The sequence below is a fragment of the Microchirus variegatus genome (assembly GCF_963457635.1).
Source record: "Microchirus variegatus genome assembly, chromosome: 5".
NCBI lineage: Eukaryota > Metazoa > Chordata > Actinopteri > Pleuronectiformes > Soleidae > Microchirus > Microchirus variegatus.
Genome location: NC_139806.1, coordinates 19,141,525 through 19,168,677, shown reverse-complemented (window position 1 = coordinate 19,168,677; position 27,153 = coordinate 19,141,525). Strand labels below are relative to the sequence as shown.

Sequence of the window (27,153 nt, the reverse complement as noted above, 5' to 3'; positions counted from 1 at the left end):
GTTTTTAACGTGAAAAACATCCATCTTAAACAAGCTCATAATGAATCATGAGGTCCTGGAATGACAGAAAAAAGTGCAGCTCCCCCATGTGGCACTTACAAATAAATCACTAGGACTGTATGTTTCTGTACATGTTTGCCTATTTTCTGTTGAAAATATTATATCATATATTTACATTAACCTTTAATCTAAGGTGTTTTTGGTGTAGCATTACAGCACAACACAGTCCTGGCATATGTACAGTGTTTTGAATCATTTCAGGAGGTTCCGTGTGGACAGAGATATTTCCTGAAAAAATTTCGTCTTTACAGGGAACTTTTTGAAAATGGCAAAGTAAAAGATTGTACTTATGTGTTTCCATTCGGGTTCTTCAAAGGCGTGAATCAAAAATGCACGTAAAACCTACCTGGTCACATAAAATATTGTGGCGCAACAAGCAAAGCATTATTGGCAGAAGCCATTGTTTGTACCGGTGCGCTGACAACGAACAACGGCATTGAACGCCACATAACAGACTACAAACATGGAGGACAACAACGCAGGATGACATCCAGCAGCTCGTTTTTTTTCCCTGCTTGGTTTGTGGCTGTTTGTCTCGAAAAAGATGTCAAGCTTTGTATGAGACGAGACTGTGGGCGTTTAATAAACACCGATCACAAGGCAGTGGTGCTTTTCTGTCACCCAATCAGCTGACTGTCATGGGTCTAGCTCCACCTGTACCAGACTGTACCATTACTTTGGTACCCCAAGGGAAAGGTACATAAACATGGAATGGTAGGGGCCAGTTATGTTGGTACAATTGCTAATGTTAACACAAAATACGTACCGAACCGTTCCACCCTCTGTTTGGCAAACTGGGGGCCCCCAAACAGCATCTTGCATAGGACCCTCATAAAGCTAGAAACGGCCCTGGCAGAAGCTAAAAATATTATTAAATAATATAATAATGGAAATTCATCCAAATCGACGATCATGATTGCGTTTAACGCGATGCACGAGAATACGGAGAAATGTTCCATTCTCCGGAGTCTGGTCACCCCATCATCTCGTCTGTCATCACTACTATTGTTGCTAATGGGCGAGTAAGGAGGGATGAGACAATACTATGCAATCAATGTTCATTTCAGAGATTTATTTTTGAAGGAGCATGAGGTAATTCTACCCTATATGTGCTAATTTTACAGTATTTTTACAGTATTGTGTCAGTACTGTGAGGAGGCAGCTAGCTGCTGTGAATGAAGCTAACTCTCGTAAAGAGGGACAGTGATTTAAACACATGCTAGTTCCGTGGTCAGTGAAGAGAACAAAACAACAGTGTTTGAACGAGACAGACTCGTACTTATGTGACGTTAGAACGTCTAGTTCCGCTAACCGCCAAGTTACAGTAAGCTAATTTTACTGTCACATTGTTCCGTTCAGTGACAGCCGACATATGCCCTGACCCTGGGTAACATCACAAAACCACGTCAACACGCTCCAGGCTTTTTTTTTCAATGCACGTACACATATGGTTGCAGCTTTCAAATCGAACTCGACATTGGAATTGTTGAGCAAAGCAAACGGGACTCACCTGTAAACTGTGACCCGCAGATAGACAGAGGTAACTCAGGTTACAAGGTGTTAAAAAAAAGGGAAAGTAGCTGTTTTCCGGCCGAGTCACCCCACCTTAAACGTCCCAGACTTACTCACTACAACAGCGAGCTGAGACAGGACACCTGATTGGACAAGCTGTCAACAAAGTGGTAGCTGATTGGCCCGCGGGCGACATCTGTCGCGACATTGACCAATCACGTCTTGATGCGTTGATCACAGGGAAACGTCACACATTTTTCCGGCTTGACCGGTGTTATTTAATTTTTCCTTCATAAAATCTCAAAATGCATTATTTATTTTAAATTATATGTTCTTATAATTTTGTATATATATATATATATATTATATATATATTCTATTCGAATATTGTATTCCTTTTCTTTTTACTGTCGTGGAATATGTCCATGTATTTGTCATATTTAATTTAGACATTTTAATATTATATTTAGATGTTTGATGTATATTTTTAATTTCACCTCTATCTATCTATCTATCTATCTATCTATCTATCTATCTATCTATCTATCTATCTATCTATCTATCTATCTATCTATCTATCTATCTATCTATCTATCTATCTAGTAGCATATTATTCTAGTAGTCACCCTCATCTGCTTTAATGTATTTACATAGCTCTAGGTACAAAAATAAAGTAAAATTTGAGCATAATATAGAAGTAAGGTAACTAGTAGCATAACTCACAACATGTTGCAAGTAGCTTTTCAATGACTGTTGTTAGTTTGACTGAACCTGCACACAGCTGCATTCCCACTCTTCTAACACCAGGGCGCAGTCGTGCGCCTGGTAAAAGACATGAAGACGAGGCTTTGTATAAAATTCATCAATGATTGTAGCAACTGTGCTGAGAGTAGGTGCATCAATGACCACATAAAGAACATATTGTGGGACTATTTTTCACAATTTTGGAGCATTTATGTTAAGATATAATAATGGATGCTGTAGGTCTGTTATAAATACTGTTTTTGAATGTTGTAAATGTGGCCCCCTTGTTTATATATATTTAATACTGATAATAATGAAATCTCTTATCAGTTGATTCATATGCTGATAATACTGCCTGAGTCTGAGAGCAAAATCCTCTTCCTAATATCCACATGAATGTTAGATTCAGAGCTGGATGGCTGCTTTTATGTTACCTCAGATAGTGAGTCTGTGTGATGAATTATAGACAATAGGTTGAGGGCAGCCAACAGTGCATTTATGACAGATAATAAATGTGCACTGCCAAACCAAGCCAATTGAAGTGTGCCGTTCTGGAATGGAAAAAGAAAGAGAGAAGGAGTTCATAGGCAAAAATTGTGATATTGTGTCAACACTTTATTATGCATCACCACCATGCAAAATCACTGCTATGAACTTGCTCCAAAAAAAAAAAAATCAAAGTAGATATATTTCACACATTTATGATTTTAGATTGGCTTGCCACTTTCCTCAAAGTGACTGAGTAAAGTTTCGCGCACTCTCGGAAAATACATCAAGAGTGTGTATTTTTGTGTTGCAAGTCATCCACAGATTTGTGTGAGAGCACTGGTGCTAACAAAGGAAGCAAAGGCAAATGAGTGATGATCAAACCTTAATCCATAAACCCTTAATGGTAAATTCGTTCAATGTCTTTACCACCTATGAATTTGAACTCTCTGTTACATCTTTATTTAAATTATGTTCCAAGAAGCTTTTGATCTTGTCTTTAACTTACCTTTCATTAACCGTTTGTATGTAGTCAGTGTACATATTAGCAGATAAAATCCATTCCAAGCATCAGATAAAACAAGCTATACCTCATTTATCCCAGAAAACACATCTAGCATCGCTGCAGATCTCGTCATGTTGTTATCTACAAGTGGCATTGACACTTTGAACAAAGTCGCAGTCAGCTAAGGCATAGTGTAATAATAGAAATCTATTCATATTTGATCAGTAACAGTTGGCCTGCTCCAAAAAGAAAAGTCACAACAGGAAAAATAACGCAAAAGCCACTTGACAGCAACAATAATAAATCTATGGAATAGTGACACAGTCTGCCCGTCTAGGCCATTTACAAAAGATTGCAATAATTCCAACTCAAACACAATTCTACACATAAACCAGGTTCACTTCATTTAAACTTGGAGACATGAACATTTAAAATAATCAGAATAGTCACTGAATGTACATACCGCTTTGTTGTAAAATGATTACAACTCATATAAAAAGGACAAAATAAAGAAAAAAAATACCCCAAATCATGACGTTTTTATGGCACCTGTGGTATCATAGACTCATTAATTAATCTCTTTACATCAGCTCACAGTATTATTTTAAATATGTGGTTGGTTAAAAATATATATCTTTACATAAATGTATTCTGTGGTTGGATTTAACATTTTTTTTTTCAACTCAAGTTCCTTGTTTCTTCAGTGCTCTGTGGCGTTGGCCCATCCAGTGTCTTCTACTACTGTTGCGTTTCATATTGCTCACCTATAGAGAACACAAAACATGGCATTATATACAGAAAGTGCCTGACATTATCAGTAATAAAGGAACGTTTTGTGTGTTTACAACATGAATAAACTTACCAGTAACATGGGCTAACACAGTCACTGCTGCAGAGTCACCTGTACCACAGCACACACAGCGGGTTAGATTTTAAACAGAGAAGCAGGACTCACTAATGCAGTTATCTTTCTTTAATGTAGTTTCAGTCTCACCATGCATGTTTTGTCTGGCTCCTGCCGGTGCTTCATAAGCTCCCCCATCTTCAGCTCGTCCTCCAGCTGCTGCTCCAGGTCGTTCTCAAAGCTCTCTGCATCTGCAGCACTGGTCATCCTACACCACAGATCAGACAGTTTAATACTAGACCAAAGATGGATGTCGTACCAGATAATACAGGGTATAACGTTTATAAAATGGTTTCCAATTAACATGATTTAATTTCATACTGAAAACCATCCCACAGACTTGTTGTCTTTGAAAAGAACCTCGTTGAAAGAAATGGAGATGACTCCATCTAACAAAGCAACACTGCAAGGCAGCAAGCGATTATTTTATAAATTGATTATGAATCGATTTATTATGATGAATTAAAGCTTTCTGATTTTTCAACTTCTTAAATTTGTAATAAAATAAAGTAAAGTAATTTTGACATTTGAGAATATCATGTTTTCGATGTAAGGGAAGAAACAATCAACATTTTTCAACATTTTCTGACACTTTATGGAGCAAACACTAAGGTGAACTAAAGCAGTATCTCAGGTTATATCATATAGCAATATATCAAATGGAAGAGTGAAGACAAAGAGATTGTTTTCCTCATATTAATACAGCGATTATTGATGACACTGTATCTGGTTACAACCTTGTTTTATATGCGATGAAGGGATCTGAGGAGGTCGTTGCCAACAGGTCACTGCGTCCAAAGTCTGAATCCACAGTGCTCTCACTCTCACTTCCACCCTCTGTATAAACACAGAGACATGTAACGTCAGCTGTTACACAAACTTTCATGGACAAACAGGTGGTCAGCACTTTGGGAATTCATTCCAACCTGAATTGAGTTCCCTGACCAGTGACGACATTGTGTTGGTGATGGAGTCAGCAGCAATGAGCAGGTCATTTCTCAGATTTCTCCTCGGACCTTTAAAAATATACGACCAAAAAGATAAGTTTGAGTACAAAGAATGTTCATGTAGTAGGGCTGGGTATCAGATTACATTTGATTTTCAGTTTTGATTCGATTTGAAAGCAATATGCCTAGAGATATTTCAGCTTCCATACCAATTTTGCTTGATTGTGGAGATATGGAGATAGTAATGAGACTTTCACAAAACTAATGCTGCAAATCTCGAACCTGGTGCCTCATCAAAAACATTCATTTTTTAAATTAAAAGGTCAGATGAAGGGTTGAACACAGACACTGCGACTCAGCGTGCTGGCACAAGTGACCAACCTGGCCGAATCTGTCAAACATTCTAACATTCATACATGTTTTGATGGTGGGAGGGAAACATGCAAACTTGGGAAAATGCCCAAAGAACAAGCAGGAACTGAAGACCGTTGCAGTAGAGGCCTGGCAGAGCATCACCAGGGATGAAACCCAGTGTCTGGTGATGTCTATGCCATCCAGACTTCAGGCTGGAATTGACTGAAGTGTTAAACAATGAAAGTTTGATTTATGATTGTTTAGTTTGTCCCATTACTTTTGGTGCCCTAAAAAGTGGGATGCACATATAGAAAGTATTGTAATTCCTACACCTTTCAAAGTAAAGCTAAAAAGTGTGCCGTTAAAGCACATATTGTTCGTTTCATTTCAAATCCATGGTAGTGGTGTATAGAGCCAAAAAGAAGAGAATTGTGTTGATGTCCCAATATTTATGGACTGTATACGTTACCCTGAGCGAAGGCTTCCTGGACGTCCCCACCCACGCCCATGAGCGAGTCCTGAGGTGTGTGAGTCGGGGTCGTGCCAGCAGAGTCTGAGTGGATCGGTGTGGGGATTGAGCGGCTGATGGTGTGGCTGGGGGAAGAGCGCGGAGAGCCAGGGCCCTGAGTCTGCAACACAAACACGCACTTTCAGTGTTGTGACACTGCGTTGACTGAGGGAGAAAATCATGCTAAAATGGCAAGACAGTAAAAAAGAACATAATATATGATTATAAACGCAAACGCTATAAGCAGCATGTCACATGACTAATCTGTCTACTTCATTCTAGGAGCTTAAACCTCAAAGCACAGCTGCAACAATTCAGTTTAACGTTTTTTTTTAAAGGTTATCAAGAGGCCATTTTGTCCGACATGTGGACCACAAAAACTTTGCGAGCAACACACATTACGCGCATGTTAGAAATGTACAATATGCAGAGTCGTTAAGCTGAAACACAAAATTATTCAAATACTCGACATGCTGTTTAACTGAGTTTTCTCCCTAAACTGTTCCAATTATGCCCACAAACCAAACCACATGTGTTTTTTTTTGTCTGGTAAACAAAATCTTTCCAAAATATGTAAAAAATAGAAAAAAAAGAATTGAAGTAAATTCATCTCTTTGCTGTTATTGAAAAGATAAACATTTTAAGGTTCAAGTACTCAGTTCAAACATGCTTCCAAGTTTCACTCTCTTTCGTTGCCCTTGGGGTTTTCTAACACTTACAGCTTGTTTCCGTTCTTCCTCCAGCTGAAAAACAATATTTATGGCCCATGAAACAAGAGCAATTGTATTTCAGAGTATTTCTGAAAATAAATATAAATATATATATAAATATATTACACAGTACTGTGCAAAAGTTTCATGCACCACCAGCTCTGTTGTTTTTTCTGTCCGTCATATTCTGTGATCATGTGAATTTGGAATGAAGTGATGCGACTTAAAGCTGGACTTATAAATTAGCGAGCTGTCAATGAGTTTAACTCATGCAACATGTGTATGTAATGCTCAAGCATGTCTTGAATAAACCTGGCATAATAGACATTTTTTTTTTAACAGCATATATTTCTTTAACACAAAGAAATACATACACACAAACACAGGATTTACCAGTCACATTAATTAAGGTTCCACTCCAGTATTAACAGAGCTGTGTTATTGATCAGGTGTAAGGGTAGACCTAAATATTAAATTTTTTTTACAAAAAAACTGCATACATATTTTCTGGATGTGTTCCAGTAAAGTGAAATAGAAATAACTATCCTCTGTTGTCATTATAGCATTGTTAAAACATCAAATCTAATGGTGGCTTAAGATTTCTGCACAGTGCCGTATATATATAAATAAATCATTGCCCTATTCCCCCCAGGTTGTGATGAGCATGTGGCTTCCTCATTCAGCTTTAATGGATTAACATTGATCTTTTTAGGCTAATTGGATTGCTACCCCCACCCTACCCCAACTTCACTGATATAATAATTAGTTTATGTAGGCTTTGAGGCTCTCCTGTCTTGTTGATGGCACAATTATGATAATTTTTTACACAGATGGATAGACATATTGTCTTGTCAGGTATGATGGAGCATCATCCTAATCTATGTAATCTGTTCTTAACTTGTCTGGCAGTGTGAGATACATTAACATATTGATATTATTAATTCATTTTCGACCCCTTTATCCTCCACATGAGGGTCACAGGGGGGCTAGAGCCATTCGCACCTGACATAGGGTGAAAAGGCTGGGTACACCACTACAACCAGTTACTCTACGGTCAATTTAGAGCAGTGGTCAGCAATTGGTGGCCCGAGGTCCAAAACTGGCCCAGCAGCATCAGTATCTGGCCCAGAAGATGATTTAAGAAATCAGATCTTCAATTATTTTATCACATCTCACACGCATTTGTCTTCATAACAAGCTACAAGCTATTTTTTAGCATAAGGCAGCAAACGTGGGTTTTTTTTTCTGACTCAAAACGTTTTATGGCACTTTGCCTGATGGAGATAGAATGTTTTGACCCAATATTCAAATGCTTACAAAAAAAATTGTCCCTCTGCCACATTTACATACTTGTTGATGTATATCAATATACCAAAAATACTGTTATCCTATCCTAGTAGCCTATATTAATTGATTAAATGGTTAATTATCATTGATAGTTATGTGAATCCAAGTTCTTATGTTAAGAGTATGCTAGAGTATGCTAGAGCTTGGCGGGCAAAGATGGACGCCCTCTAATGGACATGTTTTTTTTGTTTTTTTTAGGTTTCCTCATCTGTAAAGTGCAGTGTTTGCGTTACATTAGCTGGAGTGATCAGCCACAGCTGGAAGAAACTGTAATACAAGGTACATTCATCATCTAACCATATTGCCGACCACCTGCATCCATGTGAAAAAAGAAAACATACAAGCTCTACATGTCCATGTAGTATTATATAAACATGCAAACTTGAACTGCAACATAATTGATTATGGCCAAGAAGCAAATGTTTAAAAAAAATAATGAATTACCACAAGCATATTGTTCCCCACTGGAAACAGAGTGTGTCTTCCTTCACTAATCACAAAGGCGACTTAATCTGTATGTGACTACTGTGCGGTGAGTGAGATGAGAGACATGTCTCTGGTACCTTGAGAAGCATCATTAGCTGCTCCAGCTGCACCATGAGTTCCCTGCGACTATCCTGGAGACTAGACATTCTTTGTTCAAGCTCATCTTTGCGTTGCCTAACAGGAGAAACAAGTTGTACAGTGTGATGATACCATAACAAAAACGGGAAAAGACGCGGTGAGCATCTGTTGTTCATTTGCCATTATAGATAATATAAGTTCTACTGCAGTAAAACCAAAACAATTAGTGTGTTGAATTGAGGAAGCAAATGTACCTGAGAAGACGAAGCTCAGCCAGCAGAGTGGGATTCTGCTGACCCTTGTCAGGAGGTGGCAGGGAAGCCTCCTCATGCTGGAGACGCAGACGCTGGATTTCCTGCAGGATTTCTCTGTGATTGGGGCACAGCCATGCAAATTCAGGAGCAAATTGGGAATTGGGAATTGCTGTGTTGTGGCCATTGATCAATACAAGACAAGGAATGAGAAGCATTTTTGCTATTATTTTAACTTTTGTTGATTTTTCTTTGAATATTGTTTTTTATTATTCTGCCTCTATTTGGTCTTCTTGAACAGGTCCTTTATCTGAACGCTTTGTCAAGCAAAACTATCAAACCTGAAGGAGGAAGCATTTGTGTATACAAAAGCAGTGCAGGGTTAGGTGGGAACAAGACATATTTATCTTATCAAACTGCTGTACAATTCACTTCTTAAACTTTTTGTAGGTGCGTCTGTGTTTTGAGTCAACTGTTTGCAGCCATCTCACTTTACTTACAAGTAATAATATTATAAACTATATATTTTTGTCATCGACTGGGGATGGGGATGGGGATGGATAGACCATTATTTTTTTGATTGCTTATTAACAGCCAATTAGTTAATGCAACTATTAATTATTATATCAGGAATATAACAATTCTACTCCAATGCGTGCCTGCTTCGTGGTGCATCTATTATAACATCAGTAATCATTTATTTACCTGACTGCAAATTTCTCAAAGCTCAATACAATGTGGATCCCACATAAGTGACAAAAATGATGTAGAAACATAGGTTAAAGCCCTGACAGATAACCCAGTTTAATACTGTATGTATCCCGGAAAGTGACAAAGACAAAAGGGCTGAACAGCTTCACCAAGGCAATCATCCCTGACCTGTTTTTGCTCTCAAGCTCAGCAATGAGCTGCCTCTGCTGTTTGTTGGCATCCAGAGAGCAGGGAAGGTCTGTGGGGATCCGCTGCTGTTGAGCCTGTTGGTGAAACCAAGCAAGAGACATCACGTGAGCTGGCTTTCCTTCAGGATGATGTCATCTGCTACCTTATTTAATATCTCAGAGGGGGAATGAAACGGTTAAGTCACCAGACATCCATCAAGATGTGTTCAGAGGATAAACTTGCACACGAGTCTGCTTAGAAATGATCACCACCCTTTTTCATCTCAGCAGTAAAATGGATGGAAACCCCCAAAAGGTAGAGAGTAGCAGCAAAGGTTAAACCCTTTTCTAATCACAGACGGGATTTTGACTCCAAAATAATGGGTGTAATATATATAGATATTTAATCTCACCGCAGCATCAGCAGCCAGTCGAGCAGCATAGCGGGCAATGAGACTGTGCTCTTCATCTTGATGGTTACTGCTCTCGAGCAAACTGATCAAGAGGAAAATAGAGATGGGAGTCACAACATAGCACAGTTAATGATACATGGTGAAAGCGATATTAAAAACGCAGCAAAAGAAATGCAAAAAAAATACACCCCCCCCACACACACACAAAAAAAGTAAATTTTGTTCAAGTCTGATTAATCAGAAAAGCTTCAGACAGCAGAGGCTCCAGAGAACACAGGTGGACAAAGATGTTAGATAGCACTTAACACCAGCCAAGTATTAGTGCACGCACAGAAAAACATGCAACACTATTTTAGTGTTGTTTATAAGCACCGTTATAAGCATCTGTGCATCAGAAAGAAGCAGATATTTCCATTAATATGCATCATTTACTGAATCAAATCAAAGCAATACAGCCTACAGTAGGCTGTGTATGTGTAGCAAAATATCATTTCAGATGAATTACTGTCTTTATCTATATACATCTTATTCTACAGACTGAATAGAAGATTTTTGGTTCTCACAGATAATAATTTTTAAATAGCTTTGTCGAGTAAAAAAGGGAATAATGATGTTTAGTATAATTCCCTCTGATATTGCAAATCATATCACAATCCTGTCACAGTAATCACAATTAGATATTTAATCTAATCAAACATATCAAATACTTTTTTAGAGATTTGCTGATGAAGTCAAATCTCACCAGCTAAAAGTGATTGTAAAGTACTGAATACCAAGAAACAAACTAAACTGCAATGAACATTTGGAGTAATGCAACATAATCTGACAAATTATAGATGATGTGCAAAGGCAACATGTACAATTGAGACAAATGTTAAAATCATTATGACAGTCCTTTGAAAGACTAAAATATGAAGAATTGTGTTTCAACTTGGAATCCAATCCAGCCCATTTAGGATACAGGTCAGTCATAGTAAACACTTACTGCTGAAGAGCAATGATGTGTTGATGGAAGCGTCAAATGTCATGGCATCTATTTAGCATAATTGTCTGACGCATGCAGCGTTAGGACTATGACACGTTCGGAGTTAGATCAGGGGAAGGACTGCGAGGGTCGGCAGCAGACCACGTAGTTTCCACTGGTGTTTGGCAAACACAGCGGCACACCAACACCAACTAACCAGGTTTTGGGGTTGTTTTGGAGTAGTTTCACATAGAGGCCAATCAGAACATGTTCGTCTGCAAGTCTATCAGCAACATCAAGGTTGTAGTTCAACCTGAAACAGTGCAGGGTTTCACAAAACATAGAACACAACGTTACACAGGTGAAAGCAAGAAGAGGCACGGGGGACAAGAGGGAAGAGAAAACTAAACGAGGAGAAGGGTGGCTGAAAAGAAGCCTTTCATGGGTGACTAGAGAGAAACAAGGCCATATTATGTTTGGGCTAGGACAAGCTCATGAACTCTATGAGCTACATGCACTCACTCAGTTCAACTCATACTTTTTGACTCAAACCCACACTCTAAATACATATCAAGCATGCACAGTCATCATTTTCAGTTAAGAGGCTTGGCACCTTTTTCATCTGTTATGTAGAAAATATGTCAACTAACATCATTGGACACTGCACCAGAATCAGTCAGAGAAACAGTCATGGGAATACAAGAGTAAAAGAAGTCAATGCATTCTACATATGACAAGTCCTATTATATTTCCTTTTTGGCTTAGGGACAGAGGGACAAGCTTAAGCCAAAGCGTTTGCAAACAGCCGCAGATTTAGGTGGATTAAGCATTGCTAACTAACATTTAAAATCATTTGTTTCTGGCCATGCAGCAAATAGAAAACAACAAATATGAAACTACTTTGCTTCTGCGACAAACTCGAGAGCCGTCCTTCAAACCACTGAACTTTTTGTTCAATGGCTGGTCCATAAACTTGTCTACAAACAGCTGAACACAATGAGGTTGTGAGAGTGAAATAAAAAAAATGAAACAAAACCATTTCAAACAATCAAATTAAGAGTCATTCTGTACTCAGGGATAATCTTTTTTTGTTTTAATACCCAGTCCTTTCATACATTGTCAGTAAAACATTAATTAATTAGTGCAGCTTTAACAAAGGCATGCAGCAGAAACTGGGCCTATGAAGAAAGGTTGGAGGCATATTGTGTGGGATTGAGGGATTTTTATCAAATTTAAAGGTCCCATATTATGCAAAATCAACCTTTTAATCATTTAAATCCTCATGTTTGGGACTCTGGAGGCCCTACCAGTCGCCAAAGTGTGAAAAAAGATGACTCACTCATGTTTTTGTGGTCCTCCTTGGTCTAAGTACAGGAGATAAAACACGCAACGTTGAGTTCCGCGCTCACTGGGACATCACAATGCGCTAAATTCCTTAAATCGTTGTCTCGCGGAGCTCTGCTTTGTCCGTAAAACACACGAGAGTGCTGGCGAGGGCAACAGTATCCGAAAACCGTAATTCCGTAAAAAGTTCTATTCTTGGCTCCACAGTGCAGCACAGAGTCCTACACAAACTTCCAGCCTCAGAGGATTTATCTGTCCAGTGGATACATGTTATTTATGACGGCAATGTGCCTGCTAGAGCCTGCAAATGATCACTTTTCCAAATGCTAACTGCTGTTAGCTCCCTTTAGCCTCTGTGGCTGATGTCATTTACTGTTCGTAAGTTTCAAGTCAAGTCAAGTCAAGTTTATTTATAAAGCACATTTAAAAACAACCTCAGTTGAACCAAAGTGCTGCACAGTTATTTGAATACAATATAATCACACACAATATGATAATAAATAAAAACAATAAAGGAATAGTAAGAGCTTAGTTTAAAACAAAAACTAAAATTAGAATTAAAAACAAATACAATAAAATAAAAAATAAAATAAATAAAATAGGAAAGCCAAGGATTCTCGTCTAGCTGGGACTGAACGCCAGGGTAAAAAGATAGGTTTTTAGTAGTGTTTTAAAGTGCTCAACAGACTGTGCAGCTCTAACCTGGAAAGGTAGGCTGTTCCACAGCTTGGGGGCCGCCACTGAGAAGGCTCTGTCCCCACGAGTAGAGAGTCTGGACCGAGGTACTGCCAGAAGCAGCTGGTTTGTTGACCTAAGTGAGCTCTGATAAATAAGATGGTACCAGACCATTCAAACACTTAAAAACAATTAATAAAACCTTGAACTGGATCCTAAAATGAACAGGCAGCCAGTGCAAAGATGCAAGGACAGGACTGATATGATCACGCCGTTTCTTTCCAGTCAGCAGGCGGGCGGCTGCGTTTTGGACCACCTGTAAACGGCGCAGTGCTGACTGGTCGAGACCAACAAACAAAGAGTTGCAGTAGTCTAACCGTGAAGTAATAAAAGTGTGAATGACTTTCTCGAGATCATTCCTGGGGAGATAAGACTTTACTTTTGCTAATAATCTTAGCTGGAAGAAGCTTGTTTTCACAATGGAGCTGATCTGTTTCTCGAACCTAAAGTCACTGTCCAAAATAACACCAAGGTTCCTTGCATATGGGTGACAGTAAGGCTTCAGGGTGCCTATGGCACTGTCATAGCCATCTAAGAGGTTTCGTTTTTCTTTTCTTTTTTTAAGGTGGACCTAAAGAGATACTACTAAACAGAGCGTTCTGAACAGAGCTGTTTTGGCAGAGTGATTGAACTGCGGTGGTGCTTCATCCTTATGGTATTTTGACCAAAGCATGTCACAGACATGTTCATTAGGACACCAGGGAACTAGGTCAACTTGGAGAAATAGGATATAATATGGGACCTTTAAATATCACAATCTTCCAACAGAAGTACAGTAATAAATGTCTAGATTGCCCCTTTAACTGTTGAACTCGTGCACTTTCATAAAAGTTGTACATTAGGAACATAATCAAGTCATCTCATCAGTAACTAGCCAGCACCTTAAAGCCCTTTACTATACATTTTCTCAGCCTGCAGTGTCAGACACTCTGACACGCACATGGAGAAAATAAGCTCCAATTGCTCATCACTCATCATATTCTGTATGTTTTTATATATGTAATGAAAGGGAGTAGTGTTCGCTGATGAAACACTGTCCACATCACATACGCAGGTGCAGAGCAGAACATAGACTTTGTCGTTACAAGAGAAATCCGCGACGGACAAAAAGGTTAAACCCACTGCATCTAAACAGAGTTTAACATTTATCATAAGAAAAATTATTCTGGGAATTTATAGAGTTTAGGTGCAATAACTTCAGCGCACATTATGTTTGAAATGCAGCAGTCAGACTTGTCCACTTTTATGTGACTGAAAAGATTGTGACAGGCACTCTAAACGAATGGCCTTTGAAATAGCCCCTAGTGTACAACACTGTGAGCCCCTCTCCAAGAAAACCAGTTTGCCAATAGTCTCCTTAGAACGATAAGCACTCGAGGTAATGCCCTGTTATTATTATCTATATTAGTGCACGCATGCATTTGAGCTACAAAAGCATTCATATGTGCACACCTGTGTCACTTACCCTTTACCTTTCAACAGATGTGGAGCAGCCTCAGTCAAGGGCTTTCTCTGCTCAATGTCTTTATACTCGCTGTAAGGCAAGTCATTTACATTCAGAGCCACAGAAAGACGTGGCGACACACACACACACACACACGCGCACGCACGCACGCACACACACACACACACACACACACACACACACACACACACACACACACACACACACACACACACACACACACACACACACACACACACACACACACACACACACACACACACACACACACACACACACACACACACACACTGGGATAAACTAAAGACAGTGTGAGTCACATGGGGCCTTCGGGGACCATGGTAAACTGAAAAGAGCTGTTGTAAAATCCAGGACGTCCATTGTTCCGCCTGTTGTATACTCACTTTTTGGTGGAGTACGGGTTCCCTGATGTAGGCATGGAGTGGGAGAATGAGTAGTCATTGGTGATGTTTACAGGTCTAGGAGGCCTGTGGAGGAAAATAAATATTAGTTTTCCAAATACTACTATTAAAACAAATTGCCTTTTTAAAAAAAATTTCCATTGTTGTTTATTTCAGCTGGATTATTTGTGGTCGCCTTTGGACTACAGTACATATCTTTCTGTACATGTAACAGAATGGGGGCAACAAAATGGGAGTACAATTAGTAAGGATGTGGTCAACAATGAAAACATGCAATGGCTTGAGGAACTGATGACTGGATCAACAAATGCAGCAACTGCTCTTAGGGAAACCAGTAATAGACACTGACAGTTCACTGCGGGGGGGATGGTACTGTGATTAGCGCAAGGAGTACAAAGGACGGGGAACTGAAAAGCATGTTTCTGGTTTGTCAAATAATCAAAAAATGGACAAACTCACCACGTGTCTCTATTTTGAGGAGAGTAAAGAACAAAGAAAGGAATGGAAATCATTTATTACAACTGAGCTTCACTAATTGTAAAAACCAAAACAAAACAAAAAAGTACAGCAGCAAACACATTTGACAAAATGTTCACAACTAAATGAAAGTGACAGGAATCAAAACATCTCATCACAGTTGTCTGCAGTACAGAGTGTAGTGGTGCAGTGGAAAATATCTCACTGAAATCATATTATTTTATGAAATAATCATATAGACAAATAACTCTACTTAGCTTTAAATTCCAATAAGTGTCTGACTAGAAAAGTGGCTGCTGAATTCTAAAGGGTTTTTGAATATTGAGACTATTGAATTCAAAGGTTAAGATATCTTGAAAGTGATAGGATAAACACACAAACCAGTTGTGAACGTATTAGCAGCATAAGTAGCTTTATGTTCCATATCTAATTTAGCCATTACAAGACTGTGTGCTGCATAGTCTGAGCTGGTGTGGGCTTTGGGCTCATTATTTACAAGAAAACACAAAGCACTGCAGATTACAATCCTTCCCTCAGCCATAATTAAGCCTCATTGATCAGGTGAACCGATAGTTACAGACTTACAGGCAGCTACAGGATGAATATCAGCTGAAATTCTGTATTTCAAAGTGATTCTCTCTGACTGCAGAGCCACATTCCTATGTTTCTGTGTTGTGCGGAAAACAGAAGGGAGATGAACTCACACAATATGAGCTAGGTTGAGAGGTTTCTCTGGCGTTTCGAGAAACATGGGGTGAAGAGGCTCTCTGTTGGATGCACAGCTCAGTGACTTACTGAGTGCGCGGGATAACTTCTTAGCAGGGGATTTCTGGGGGAGAAACACAGCAGTGAGGCACAGATTCTGGGCAACACGGAAGACGCAAATTTTCTTTTTCAGAGCACGTGGCGTCGTGGCAGCTTCTCCGTCACCTGTGCCCAACCTTTTTGTCGAACGTGCTCGAAATTGTGGTGAAGCAGAGCGAGAATAGCCACAGTGACTGGTCCAGTGCAGACACACCTCCCTCTGCCCGCCCCTCTCCTCCTTCCTTCCTCCCACCCCCACCTTACCCATGACGTATACTCCTTCATTTGGTGCTGGTTGCTATGGGAACCACTGGCATGCCCCCTCCAGAAGCAGTCCTGACAGAGCTGGTAATTATGACATTGCTGGCAGCGGTAGCGGAAGCCCATCATACTCTCAGTATGGCAGTAGGAGCACTCGACCGGGTGAAAGACTGCAGGGAGGAGAGGAGGGGAGGGGTCAGAGACACACGCACGTACAAACACATGCACACAATCAGACGTGATGACAAACCCAGGTATTCTGCACAACACAGCAAGTAGAGGATTAATTCACGTTCATTTACGCACAGATGTGCTGGGATATCAAGCCTGTTTTTTTTCTGATTTGATTTTAAACAAATACACAACAATCAACCCAGGGCAGCATCAAGGCGTATAGGTCACACTGTTCCTTTCCGCTAACATGGAGGTGGTTGGAGATGACGAGTGCATCACAAACAAGCATAAACACACTCTCATGCACATGCTCTAAGGTTCCTATTTACTAGGTGTGTGTTTTGTGGTGGGTGTCTGCGTGACAGATTGTGGTGACTGCAGATTATGACGCGAAGCTGAACTTTACATCCTCCCAGACCTGATGGTTTTTCCCGTTCCTAAACCTTCCGCATGCCCGCTTACCGTTCTCCACGTTGGCGAGCCGATGCATGAGCGGCAACCAAACCAGACACTGAGGGGGCGGGTCTGACATCAACGTATCGAGGAATGTGTTGAGCGAGACCTTTTTCTGTTGACGTTCAGCACAGAGGAGACTCACTCACACTGCTAATGCTAAGGCAATCACAGAATCCAATTCATATTATAGCGCTGTGGTTAAAGAGCCCTCACCTGCTGTGCAAAGCACGTTCTTGCTGCTTGTTCTGTGTAACCAAATGAAGGCCCCTCAAAAACCGCCATCGGTAATTTGAGAACCTCCCTCAGAAATTGGTCAAACTGTGTGTACGCCATTATTCCAGCAGAATCTGATATCTGTGAAAAAATATCTGCAAACAAACGCGGGGAGAGATTATACAAATGAATCAAACTAATTGCCACCACAGTCGGCTAATTATGCGTTACACAATGCAATTATCCCACTTATTTGGGAAAACAAATCAAAGTAAAGCAGTTATTCAAATCACATGGTATAATACACCATCCACATGGCCCTCCCTATTTCTTTCATGATCTTTTGTTAGAGCACCCGCAGATTTAGTGGATTATGTAATAAATTGCATCTCTCAGATGATGAATAATGAATTCTCCATTGATCAGCCAGCACTGCTTCTTTTATGAGCAATAGGTTTAGAGTAAACATATACAGAAAATAGAACAATAAGCTTGTATAATAAATAGCAATACATTACTTAAAGTAGAGACTGTATGAACTTTACAAAGTGAATTAGCTGATTTATTGCCGGGAAAGGGGTTGATTTTATTTCATTTTTCACAATTAAAAACAAAATGAAAGGATTTGTTGTGCTGCTTACATCTTAATTTGTCCAGAATTTTCCCACCACAGATGGTTGCAAGTGCCATCTTCACAACGAAGACAGATATCTTGCCATGGCCCTCCCTAAAAAGGAGGAAACACATTTTACATCATGGTCATTTAGCTGTAAAGGTCTGTGTAATGCTGTGAGAACAATACAAGGAATTCAACTGTGTTTGTGAAAGATACAACCTTAAAAGGGCAAACTTGGAGTGATCTTCAAATGTGTTTAACTTGGCTCTTACCCTCACAAAAATATTCACTCTGCACCAGCAGGTTGTAACAGTATTATTCAATTAAACATGACTTCACGTTTGCAAACACTCTAACATTACATTAGGTCACGTCAAACGCTCAGACGTGTAATTACACAGATTATCATGTGATGGGCTGCTCACGGGTCATAGGATGCCAGCAGGAAGTTCAGCAGCAGGCCGATGGACTGATCCATGTTGATCTGGTGAGTGGTGGGCATGCGTTTGTTCAGCTGGTGAAAAATAGTGGACAGCACCATCTCCAGACGAGCCACAGAGACCTCGGCGTTGAGGTCCATGGTGTTGAGCCCGTTCTCTCGAAAAGCCTCAATGACATTCCAAATATCAACCAGATGCACTGGAGAGCAAACAGGGAAAATGGGATATCATCATGTTTTTTTTTTTTAATGAGGCAAACAAATGAGGTGCACTCAGACGTACTTAGCGCGATACTCACAATTGCATTTCTTCTGCACAAATCTGAGTTTGCAGGCTGTTCTGTATGTAGATAATCGTATGGAATCCAAATCCTGAGCCCCTGTGTATAAGAATGTATCATTACATAAGGTCAGACATCAGGCAACTCCAAGACTATTCAATACATCAAAAAGAAAAAAATGCAATATTATTCATATTTGTCATATTATGAAATCTAACCGTCACACTTCACCATTTATATTAAGAGGAAACTTTGAAAAGCATGTGTCTGTCCAAATTGTGGAATGTCACTTGTCAATTTAATATAAGGAACACACTGAATATTTATTTTCTTGTTATACAGCCATGGGAAACCACAAAATATATTTAAGATCTGCTATAAATAAGTCTGACAGCGTAGAACTGGAGCAGAGCTAAAAACAGTCACTATATTAATGTAAATTTAGACTAAAATTTAGATTTAAAACCGACACGGATACTTTTATAATGAAACTACTTTAATAAAATAAAAACATTTTAAGAAATAGATAAACTCAAGTGTTCGAGATTAAATTAGGATTCAATAGAATAGAATCTCCATTAAAGTAGCACTTGAGTTTACATATTTCATGCCAATACATCAACTGTAAATGAAATAAACGAAATGAAAACATGTAAAAACAAAAAACATAACAAACAAACCTAAAAGCGCAATTTTCACTTTGTGTGAAATAGTGAAAGTGGACGAGGTCACAGTCAGTGCCTGTCTGCCAGTGTTAAAAATCAAACTAGTGAAGAAAAGAAAACGTGTTACATGAAAGTCGCAGCGAGTAATTTGCCATCTTTACGGTCAGCGTGTAAAACAGGCCTGCATAAATCACACCGAGCTGTGTCCTGGAGCACTTACTCATCTCGACAAACAGTTGCCTTCTATCTGCCATGTTGTCACTTCTCCGTCTGGAATCTTCAATCATTCTGGTCAGGAAGAGGGGAAAGTCATGTCAGAGACTGTGTGTATCCCAAATTTGTTTCAATTGAGGCATATTATTGTTCTACCACTGAAAATGTGCTTCCTATTGAACATGTGCTACATTCTGTTTACAATGTAATGAGTGTAATACAGCTCAGATAACATAGTAGATAGACTGTAACAATATTATGTCCATTGGGCATAATGCCACTTACACCTCTACTGTGATATTTCATGTTAAATGACACATTATTACTAATAAAAATGACAGAAATAAGAGTAATAACAAGTAACTTCACAGACTTTAGTTTGGTTGGGCTGGTCAGTTTTTTACCATTTTTAACTATTCAACATTGACTGATTAATATCAGCAGAGTAGTATTTATTTGTTTTTATCCAATGTTATGTTGTTTTCTTTTACAACGTGCACTGCGATTCAATAAGTGTATATTTTAACTGAGCAATTTTCTGTATCATTTCTATTGTTATTATTCAGAGCTAGGATCTCTGGGGGCCCTGGGTAAAGAGGGCAATTGGGGCCCTCTTTGAACCCGTCACCACTTGGGGCCCGAGACAATTGCCTACCCTGTTGCTTACAAATCTGCATCATACATCAACCATAGGCTCAGTCGACCTCTAGAAATAACAGTTCCTGGCAAGCAGAGAAGATTTAAAGATCACCACACAATATTTAGGATGATTCATTGACAGACTTTTACAACTTTCTGTAAGTATGTCTTACAATAAGCCTTTTATTTGTGCAAATGGGCAAAGGCCCTACAAAGGCCTCCATCTTGTGTCCATTTAACAATCTGCAGTCTCACCATTAGATGTCACTAATTCTTCTTCACTGGACCTTTAAACAAGGTAAACACACAACAAAAGAGTTTCTTTAACTATTGCTCCTGAGGCTGGACAAAGGAACTTCACAATATGTATATACAGAGGGAAGAAAAACTACACTAAACTGCTTTAACTTGGTGAATCAAACATCTGAAAAAGGCCCTTCTGTACCAAGTCATGGTTGCTAAACTATCATTGGACAACCGCTATTTGAAGGAGGACTGACTAATATGAAGGCTTCCAAAAGCATTAAAGTGGAAAAAAAGGGGCACCACAACTCATTGTGCCCAATGAGAAATTATTGGACCATTCGGTCCACATGACAGGTTACTTTAGCTGTGTGTGTGTGTGTGTGGGGGGGGGGGTACTTAAGTAAGCAAAGGACAAGACTTTCAAAGGGCTAAAGCAGCATAGAATGCTCACACCACGCCTCACTGCACAATGTCCGAGGCAATCTAATACACCTAGTCATGTGGTTGGTTGCCATGGCAGCAAAGATCCCAGCCACTCCATTCGTAAAAACATAGCGGTAAACCGCCCACCCCAACACACACACACACACACACACACACACACACACACACACACACACACACACACACACACACACACACACACACACCACACATAACACCTCCCACTGCAGACAAGCAAAGTTTGCAGAGGAAAGTTTTGTGCACGAGTTAATATCTTGTGAGATAACGCTCAGTGGGATGATAGTTGAGAACTCAGTGGCACTTCTTGGGCGAGTGGCTCGAAAAGCACTTTTTTTTTCTGTGAGACAATCGTTCAGGCATGTTATTTCAAATTACTCTGACAGTAATTGGTAGACCTGAATATTATGCTGCAGCTGCCTGTGGTGCAGAAATTAAAATTAGCCTGGTGTTAAAAAGCAAACAACAGCATGATTTTTCTTTCCCTTTTTGCAATCTGATTTCAGGAAATGCAAGCAAGTCCATTACGCCACTCTATGCATCCGTGAAATCCAGTTTAAAGATCCAGTTTGTGAAGGTGAAATTGTGTTCATTTAAATTAGAGCACAATCACCTGATTGTGTGAACTGTTATTTTTTATTCACTCCTTTTATATTTATATGAGCACCATTTTTTACCGGCCCACAATGGACAATTTGATTTTTTTTTATTTTCATTTTGATGCTTGCTAAGGGCTACATGACTCCTCCAACACTTTTGGAAAGGAAAGGTGAGCTGTGATATTCAGCTACAGCATGCAGTGTTACCAATAAATGTGTCCTACATTTTATACACTGTACCTTTAAGAGGGAAAAATATGTATATATAAATATATATATATATATATATATATTAATCTACAACTGTAAACAGCAGTGTTAGATGTAAACACAGCGATGTCCACAGCGAGGAGTCCACTGTCTTCCTGAAAGTAATGGATATGCGAGGCCATTCATCACCTCCACACTGAATGAATGAGAAAGTGTACAAATATATGATATTTTACAGATTAACATCAATATCCTTCTCCACGTCACAAGCAAACACCTCCTGACTTCCAGCTCTGTGACCTTCTTTAATCTGACTGATACGATCTACTGCAGATATTAAACCAGCTGAAACATACAGAGGTTCTATGCCGGCGTAGGGAGCAAGAAGATCGACATACTCTACCTTTCATAAAGCACCATGGTTGAGCTGCTTTCCCTTTCCTGAGCTGAGTTGACTCTCCTCCTAGAAACAATTGTCCGCAGCTTCCAACTGACAAGGAATCATTAAAACAAGAGTGGTCTGAAAGCACGGGCCTGACTGATGATATCTGAAATTAGAAACTATCAGCGAGGATACAGCCTGCACTGCCTCTATCTTTAACTACAAATGAGAAGGCTCTACATTCTTGCACAGCTTTGCTGGCTCTCCAGTTGCAGACCCCAAACCTCAGTGCTGGCATGTGCCCAGCACACATAACTCTTTCTCTTTCTGTGGCACTGTCACACTGACAACATTAAATAAATAACTTCCCCTCTAACCCTCTAAAAAAAAAGAGCAAATCATCATTTACAACCAACATCACAGTCAGAGGCAGTCATAACTGGTCAGGCAGAGAACAGCCAAATCCAAAATATGAGTCTCACAGTTATGACTCACTCTATCTTTGGACCTCACTTCCAGAGCATTACAGGCCGGGGCGATAAGAATTTCCCTTATTAGTCAGTTATTTATGTTGTGAATCTATTTCTGTCGCCGCAACACAACAGAGAGGCCGGTGAATGTATATCCTCCCACGTGTACACGGAACAGATTGTCACACAACATGTCCAAACACAAGCGCTTGTGCTTGAGTTACAGAGAAATCTGTGTTTGGCTCCGTACAGTTCATCGCAGCTGTTGCCACTGATTGGGCCAGAGTTATTTTTACATCATAAGACTATAAACAACCACGGCATCCAAATATTCCAATCCCAGCCAGTGACAGGGATGAAAAAAAGAAAAGAAAAGCTGCACCATTGACTTAAAGTAAGTCAGCTGCTGTGTTTCTTCGGTGCTGTAGTAAAAGCTGTGGAGGTAGTGAGTGGTACCAGTCAGTGATGTGTGCTGTCTGCACAGGGCCATGTGCTCTCTGTCGCCTGCTGATGATCGCCATGGTTTCAGCGACAAAAAGGCCAAAAACTCTGCATCCACCTACAAATTTGCAGTTGTCAGCACTGTTTTTTAAATCTCTGTGACACTGCTATTACCTCAGCTGAGGAGGTCATGTTTCTGACCACACTGACAACATAAAAGGATAGACTTGGATAACTTTTTCAGGAGACGTACTGTAGGTCGCGGTCCAAGGAATAAAGTATTAGATTTTGGTCATGATCCAGATTGAGGGGTATATTTGACACTGTGGGAAACTGGCCCGACAGAGGTTTGCTTTCTCGTGTAGAGTTTAATTTTGAAGCATAACAAAGAAAATAGGTGGAAATGCAGTATATTTACATTTGCATACGTGGGATGTCATTACATTTAAACCAGAAGTCCAAAGAAATAGATGTAGGACTGTCATGTGTAAAAACATCACAATTCCAGCACAACATTGTCAAAAGGAAACAATGAAGGCAGACAGGCAAGAGGCACCTTTATGCTTTAGCATCACCTGTCACTGACTGACACCTGTATGGACCAGAAACAAAGGTCTCACTGTTACAAGTAATCACTCTGCATATATATACACGACTATATTGCATCCTCTCCGTGATTCAATCCTCATTTTCATCGTCAAAACGTGTAAGTACACTCATTTCAACCAGAGTGACTGACAAAGTAGGATAAGGTCGCTCCTGTTCGGCTCAGCAGCCGCTGTAGCAGCAGCAGCAGCAGCAGCAGCAGCTCCATACACAGCTGCAGCCTCGGCGCACTTGCAATGAGACTCACCAGAATTTGTATCGGGGCATGTTGTCATGCAACATCGCAGTTCTCAGCCCTTCAGGAATCGGACTGCCTGGCTCGGTGGACCGTGTCCTTGCGGCGCTACTTCTTCTTTGGTGTGGGCTGCAGCGGCATCGTTGCACGAAGCTGGCCGCTCCTCCTGAGCCGCTCGCTCTCCTGCAGGAAGCTCGTGTCGTGGAAATTTTTCGGGCAGCGGCGGCGCACTGGCTGAGCTCAAACACACACGCACACACACACACACGCACACACAGCCGCTGCTTTACCTCCAGTGTGTGGCCTTTGCGATGACGTAATGCGGGATCTCTCCGCTTGCGTCAGTGTGCTCCGGCTGCAAAGTGCTCGCTGCAAACACAAATAATCAATCAATAAATAAACTCGTAGGAAGAATTCACGCAGATGCGTATATAGATCATATAAAAGGATTGAGACATAAACGCAGTCATTTCCTGTTGTACAGCTATTTATGATTATGACGTCATGTCATTAAAAGGAGTCGTGTTTCAGCTAATTGTGTGGATGGAAAACAAAGGCATGCATTCTTTAAGAGTTAATTTAATCAATTTCAAAATATTTGCCCCTCAGAACAATTTAAAGGAACAGTGTCAGATATTTTGGAGGGTTTAAGGTGCATTATGTAAAAAATCTAAAGCAACTGGCCATAAAATCCTCCTAATATGTCACAGAGACTCAGGAATAATGTTCATATGACAAACTGAACTCACCAACAACAACAGTACAATCAAAGTATTTGCATTAAAAAATATATTTTGCAGACTGCAAATAATTTTTTGGCCTGTGGCGCCACCAACCGCCGTCTACCAATCGTTGCAGTCAGTAGAGTCTCAGCTGTCCACGGGTTGCCAGTTACGTCAGAAAAGGGAACCTAAAAGACCTTGGTATTTTGAATTTGAATGTAGTAACCGTTTTTGGCCACATTCTTACATATGGCACCTTTAATCAGTGGAAATTGAAAAAAAAAAAAAAAAAACCTTTGTGGTTTTAGTATCCTTAGAATAACAAGTTGTACTGCATGTAAGGGCCTTGCTTTACTGAGGCTGCCATCTTGTGCCGCCAGTGTGTGTTTCATGTTGAGGTGGAAAATCAATGCATGAACCAACAAAATAATAAAGATGAGACTACAGAGAGAGTGAGTGTAGAGAGTCGTTATAAAGCCTGTAGTATACTTCCACGTATGTGCTGCACAAAGTGCTGAAGTGTGAGTCGTATATCGCAGACTCGGGTATTCTCGTGCTTCAGGGTCCTGTAGTATCCCACTTCACCATCAGGTGCAGGTATAAGTCTGGACACAGTGTTTAGGACACATTCCCACCACAGAAGAAGAGGACGATGCTACATCTTCCTCTGACACGTTTGGATACAGGCAGGGGATGCAAAGGCCACCATAGTTCCTTAATGTGCTTGGGAAAGGAGTTTTTTCATTGTTAACAATTGTCTCACTGTTAGATGTCACTAAAGAAACTGAATACCCACAGTTTGTACAAGTGTATATAGCGTTAAAATAAAAACTGTTTTGTCTTGTCGCCTTATTTCATATGAACATCATCGTCAAGAGCCTTGCTTCACCAAAGCTGCCATATTGCACAACCGGGTTTCGACAGCAGTCAAATCAGCCATAGTGTCCATTTCATATTTTGAAGGAGAAAACAACTAAACAAAGAATTACATCCTTTTTGGTATGTGAAGGCCACCGTAGTTCCTCAAAGCACTTGATAACAAAAGATGAGAGTGAAGGAGTTGTTTGTGATTTCTCATTTTGGTATGTTATAATGAGCAGCCTCACAATTAGATGCAAATATACATATTTATACAGTAGAATTAGAATTCATTCATCAAGTGACCAGTTCTTAAACTGTTACTGTTCACCATGATGAACGTAAACCCAAACGTCTTCCTCTTAGCAGCTGAAACTCATCACAATAGAGTACTCTTTTTTTACTTGGGTATTTCACTTTTTGTTTGCTATGCTACCACCATATTTCCAAGGGGAACACTGTCCTAGTGAATTGTTCCTTTTGGGTCTAAGAGGATTCTCCTTATTCTTTAGCCAAATAAACTTAACCCCCCTTGGATTAGCTGTACCACACATTATCACAAAGCTGAGGAAATGACTGTTTTCCCTTTCTCAGCACACGAGCAAACTGACGTCTTTGATGAGCTTTTCACATGAAAATGATGATGCTACACCACATTTGACGATCATCATGCAGGCCTTTTTTCCCACAGCAGATATTTTATCACATTGCAGTGGGGAAATGAATGACGGCTGAATTCCATTTCGCTGCTTCAGTTTCATGTTCCTGGTATATTGTGCATGCTAGCTCACCGTCACGCTGAGACACCTGAACTGCAGAGCCATTATGAATGTTATCAGTAACATCTGAGCTTTCACTACCATGGTATGTCAAAATGTCTGATGTGAAGTCTTAAGAATATGATGCAGTGGTGAACTTTACATTAAATCTCAATAGTGAGTGTATGCAGATATACACACTGGCTGATAGGAATCTATAAAGCTCTTCTTGGATTCTTTGCACACTCTTCTGCAAAGAACCAAAAGCCACTTTGTCCTTAGTTTGTGTAACGTTCTCCATCTATTTGTTCCTCGTGTTAGAACCTCTGCGTGGAACACTCTCCAGACTGATCTGTCTGATCCGAACTCCCTTGGAGCCTTTTCCTCGATCTTATTAGACAGACAACAAGAAACCATTAAACACTGTGTGTTTTTAAATGATTACTGTGACCTCAACTCCTGCACTTTGAATGTCAAGCTTCCTTTGCACTGTTAAATTAGTGTTTTGTCTAAATTGTTTGTAGCCTGTGTCCTAAATCTGTGCTACTTACCTAAGATGTGTGCTGCTGAGACCTCAGCCAGGTCACCCTTGGAAATGAGATTTTGATCTCAACTGGGTTTGATTAAATAAAGGTTAAATAAAATAAAAATACATGATGTAACTAATGATGATAATTCCCAAACTATATATTTATAAATGGGAATAAAGACAAGAAGCCATTTATATGCATGGCTGCCATCTTGTGCCAACATGTTTACACAGTAGCTCAATGGACAAAATAGCCAGAGTGTGCATTTTTAAGTGGAAGTTTC

The 27,153-nt window shown here is 39.9% G+C and overlaps 1 protein-coding gene across 3 annotated transcripts; it reads right to left on the bottom strand.

The window, feature by feature from the left end:
- Positions 1 to 2,916: 2,916 nt before the first annotated feature.
- On the bottom strand, positions 2,917 to 24,184 carry dtna (dystrobrevin, alpha). Of its 3 annotated transcripts, none has more exons than XM_083890392.1 (23): positions 24,015 to 24,184; positions 19,720 to 19,787; positions 18,853 to 18,933; positions 18,540 to 18,753; positions 18,140 to 18,225; positions 17,499 to 17,653; positions 17,292 to 17,397; positions 16,659 to 16,825; positions 16,295 to 16,419; positions 15,096 to 15,179; positions 14,692 to 14,760; positions 11,365 to 11,460; positions 10,184 to 10,265; positions 9,772 to 9,866; positions 8,896 to 9,009; positions 8,641 to 8,737; positions 6,740 to 6,763; positions 5,982 to 6,141; positions 5,138 to 5,227; positions 4,949 to 5,048; positions 4,302 to 4,419; positions 4,170 to 4,208; positions 2,917 to 4,071 (listed from the first exon to the last, which is right to left on the bottom strand). In XM_083890392.1, exons 2-22 carry the CDS (start codon positions 19,784 to 19,786, stop codon positions 4,191 to 4,193), a joined length of 2,148 nt encoding a protein of 715 aa, XP_083746518.1. In that variant the 5' UTR covers position 19,787; positions 24,015 to 24,184; the 3' UTR covers positions 2,917 to 4,071; positions 4,170 to 4,190. The 3 variants fall into 3 exon arrangements, 2 of the variants coding, with proteins under 2 accessions (XP_083746518.1, XP_083746517.1); XM_083890391.1 differs by lacking the exon at positions 24,015 to 24,184 and adding an exon at positions 22,272 to 22,411; XR_014592842.1 differs by lacking the exons at positions 2,917 to 4,071; positions 4,170 to 4,208; positions 4,302 to 4,419; ... (6 more) ...; positions 9,772 to 9,866; positions 24,015 to 24,184 and adding an exon at positions 22,272 to 22,411 and having other exon boundaries at positions 10,224 to 10,265; positions 14,699 to 14,760.
- Positions 24,185 to 27,153: the final 2,969 nt, after the last annotated feature.

What these genes read in the sequence shown, in the direction of transcription:
- dtna (XM_083890391.1), bottom strand. An exon ending in CCAGGAAGCCTTCGCTCAGG is followed by an intron (nt 5,228 to 5,981) that starts GTAACGTATACA and finishes ATATTTTTAAAG; the next exon opens with GTCCGAGGAGAAATCTGAGA. An exon ending in TTCATCGCATATAAAACAAG is followed by an intron (nt 4,420 to 4,948) that starts GTTGTAACCAGA and finishes TCTGTGGTGTAG; the next exon opens with GATGACCAGTGCTGCAGATG.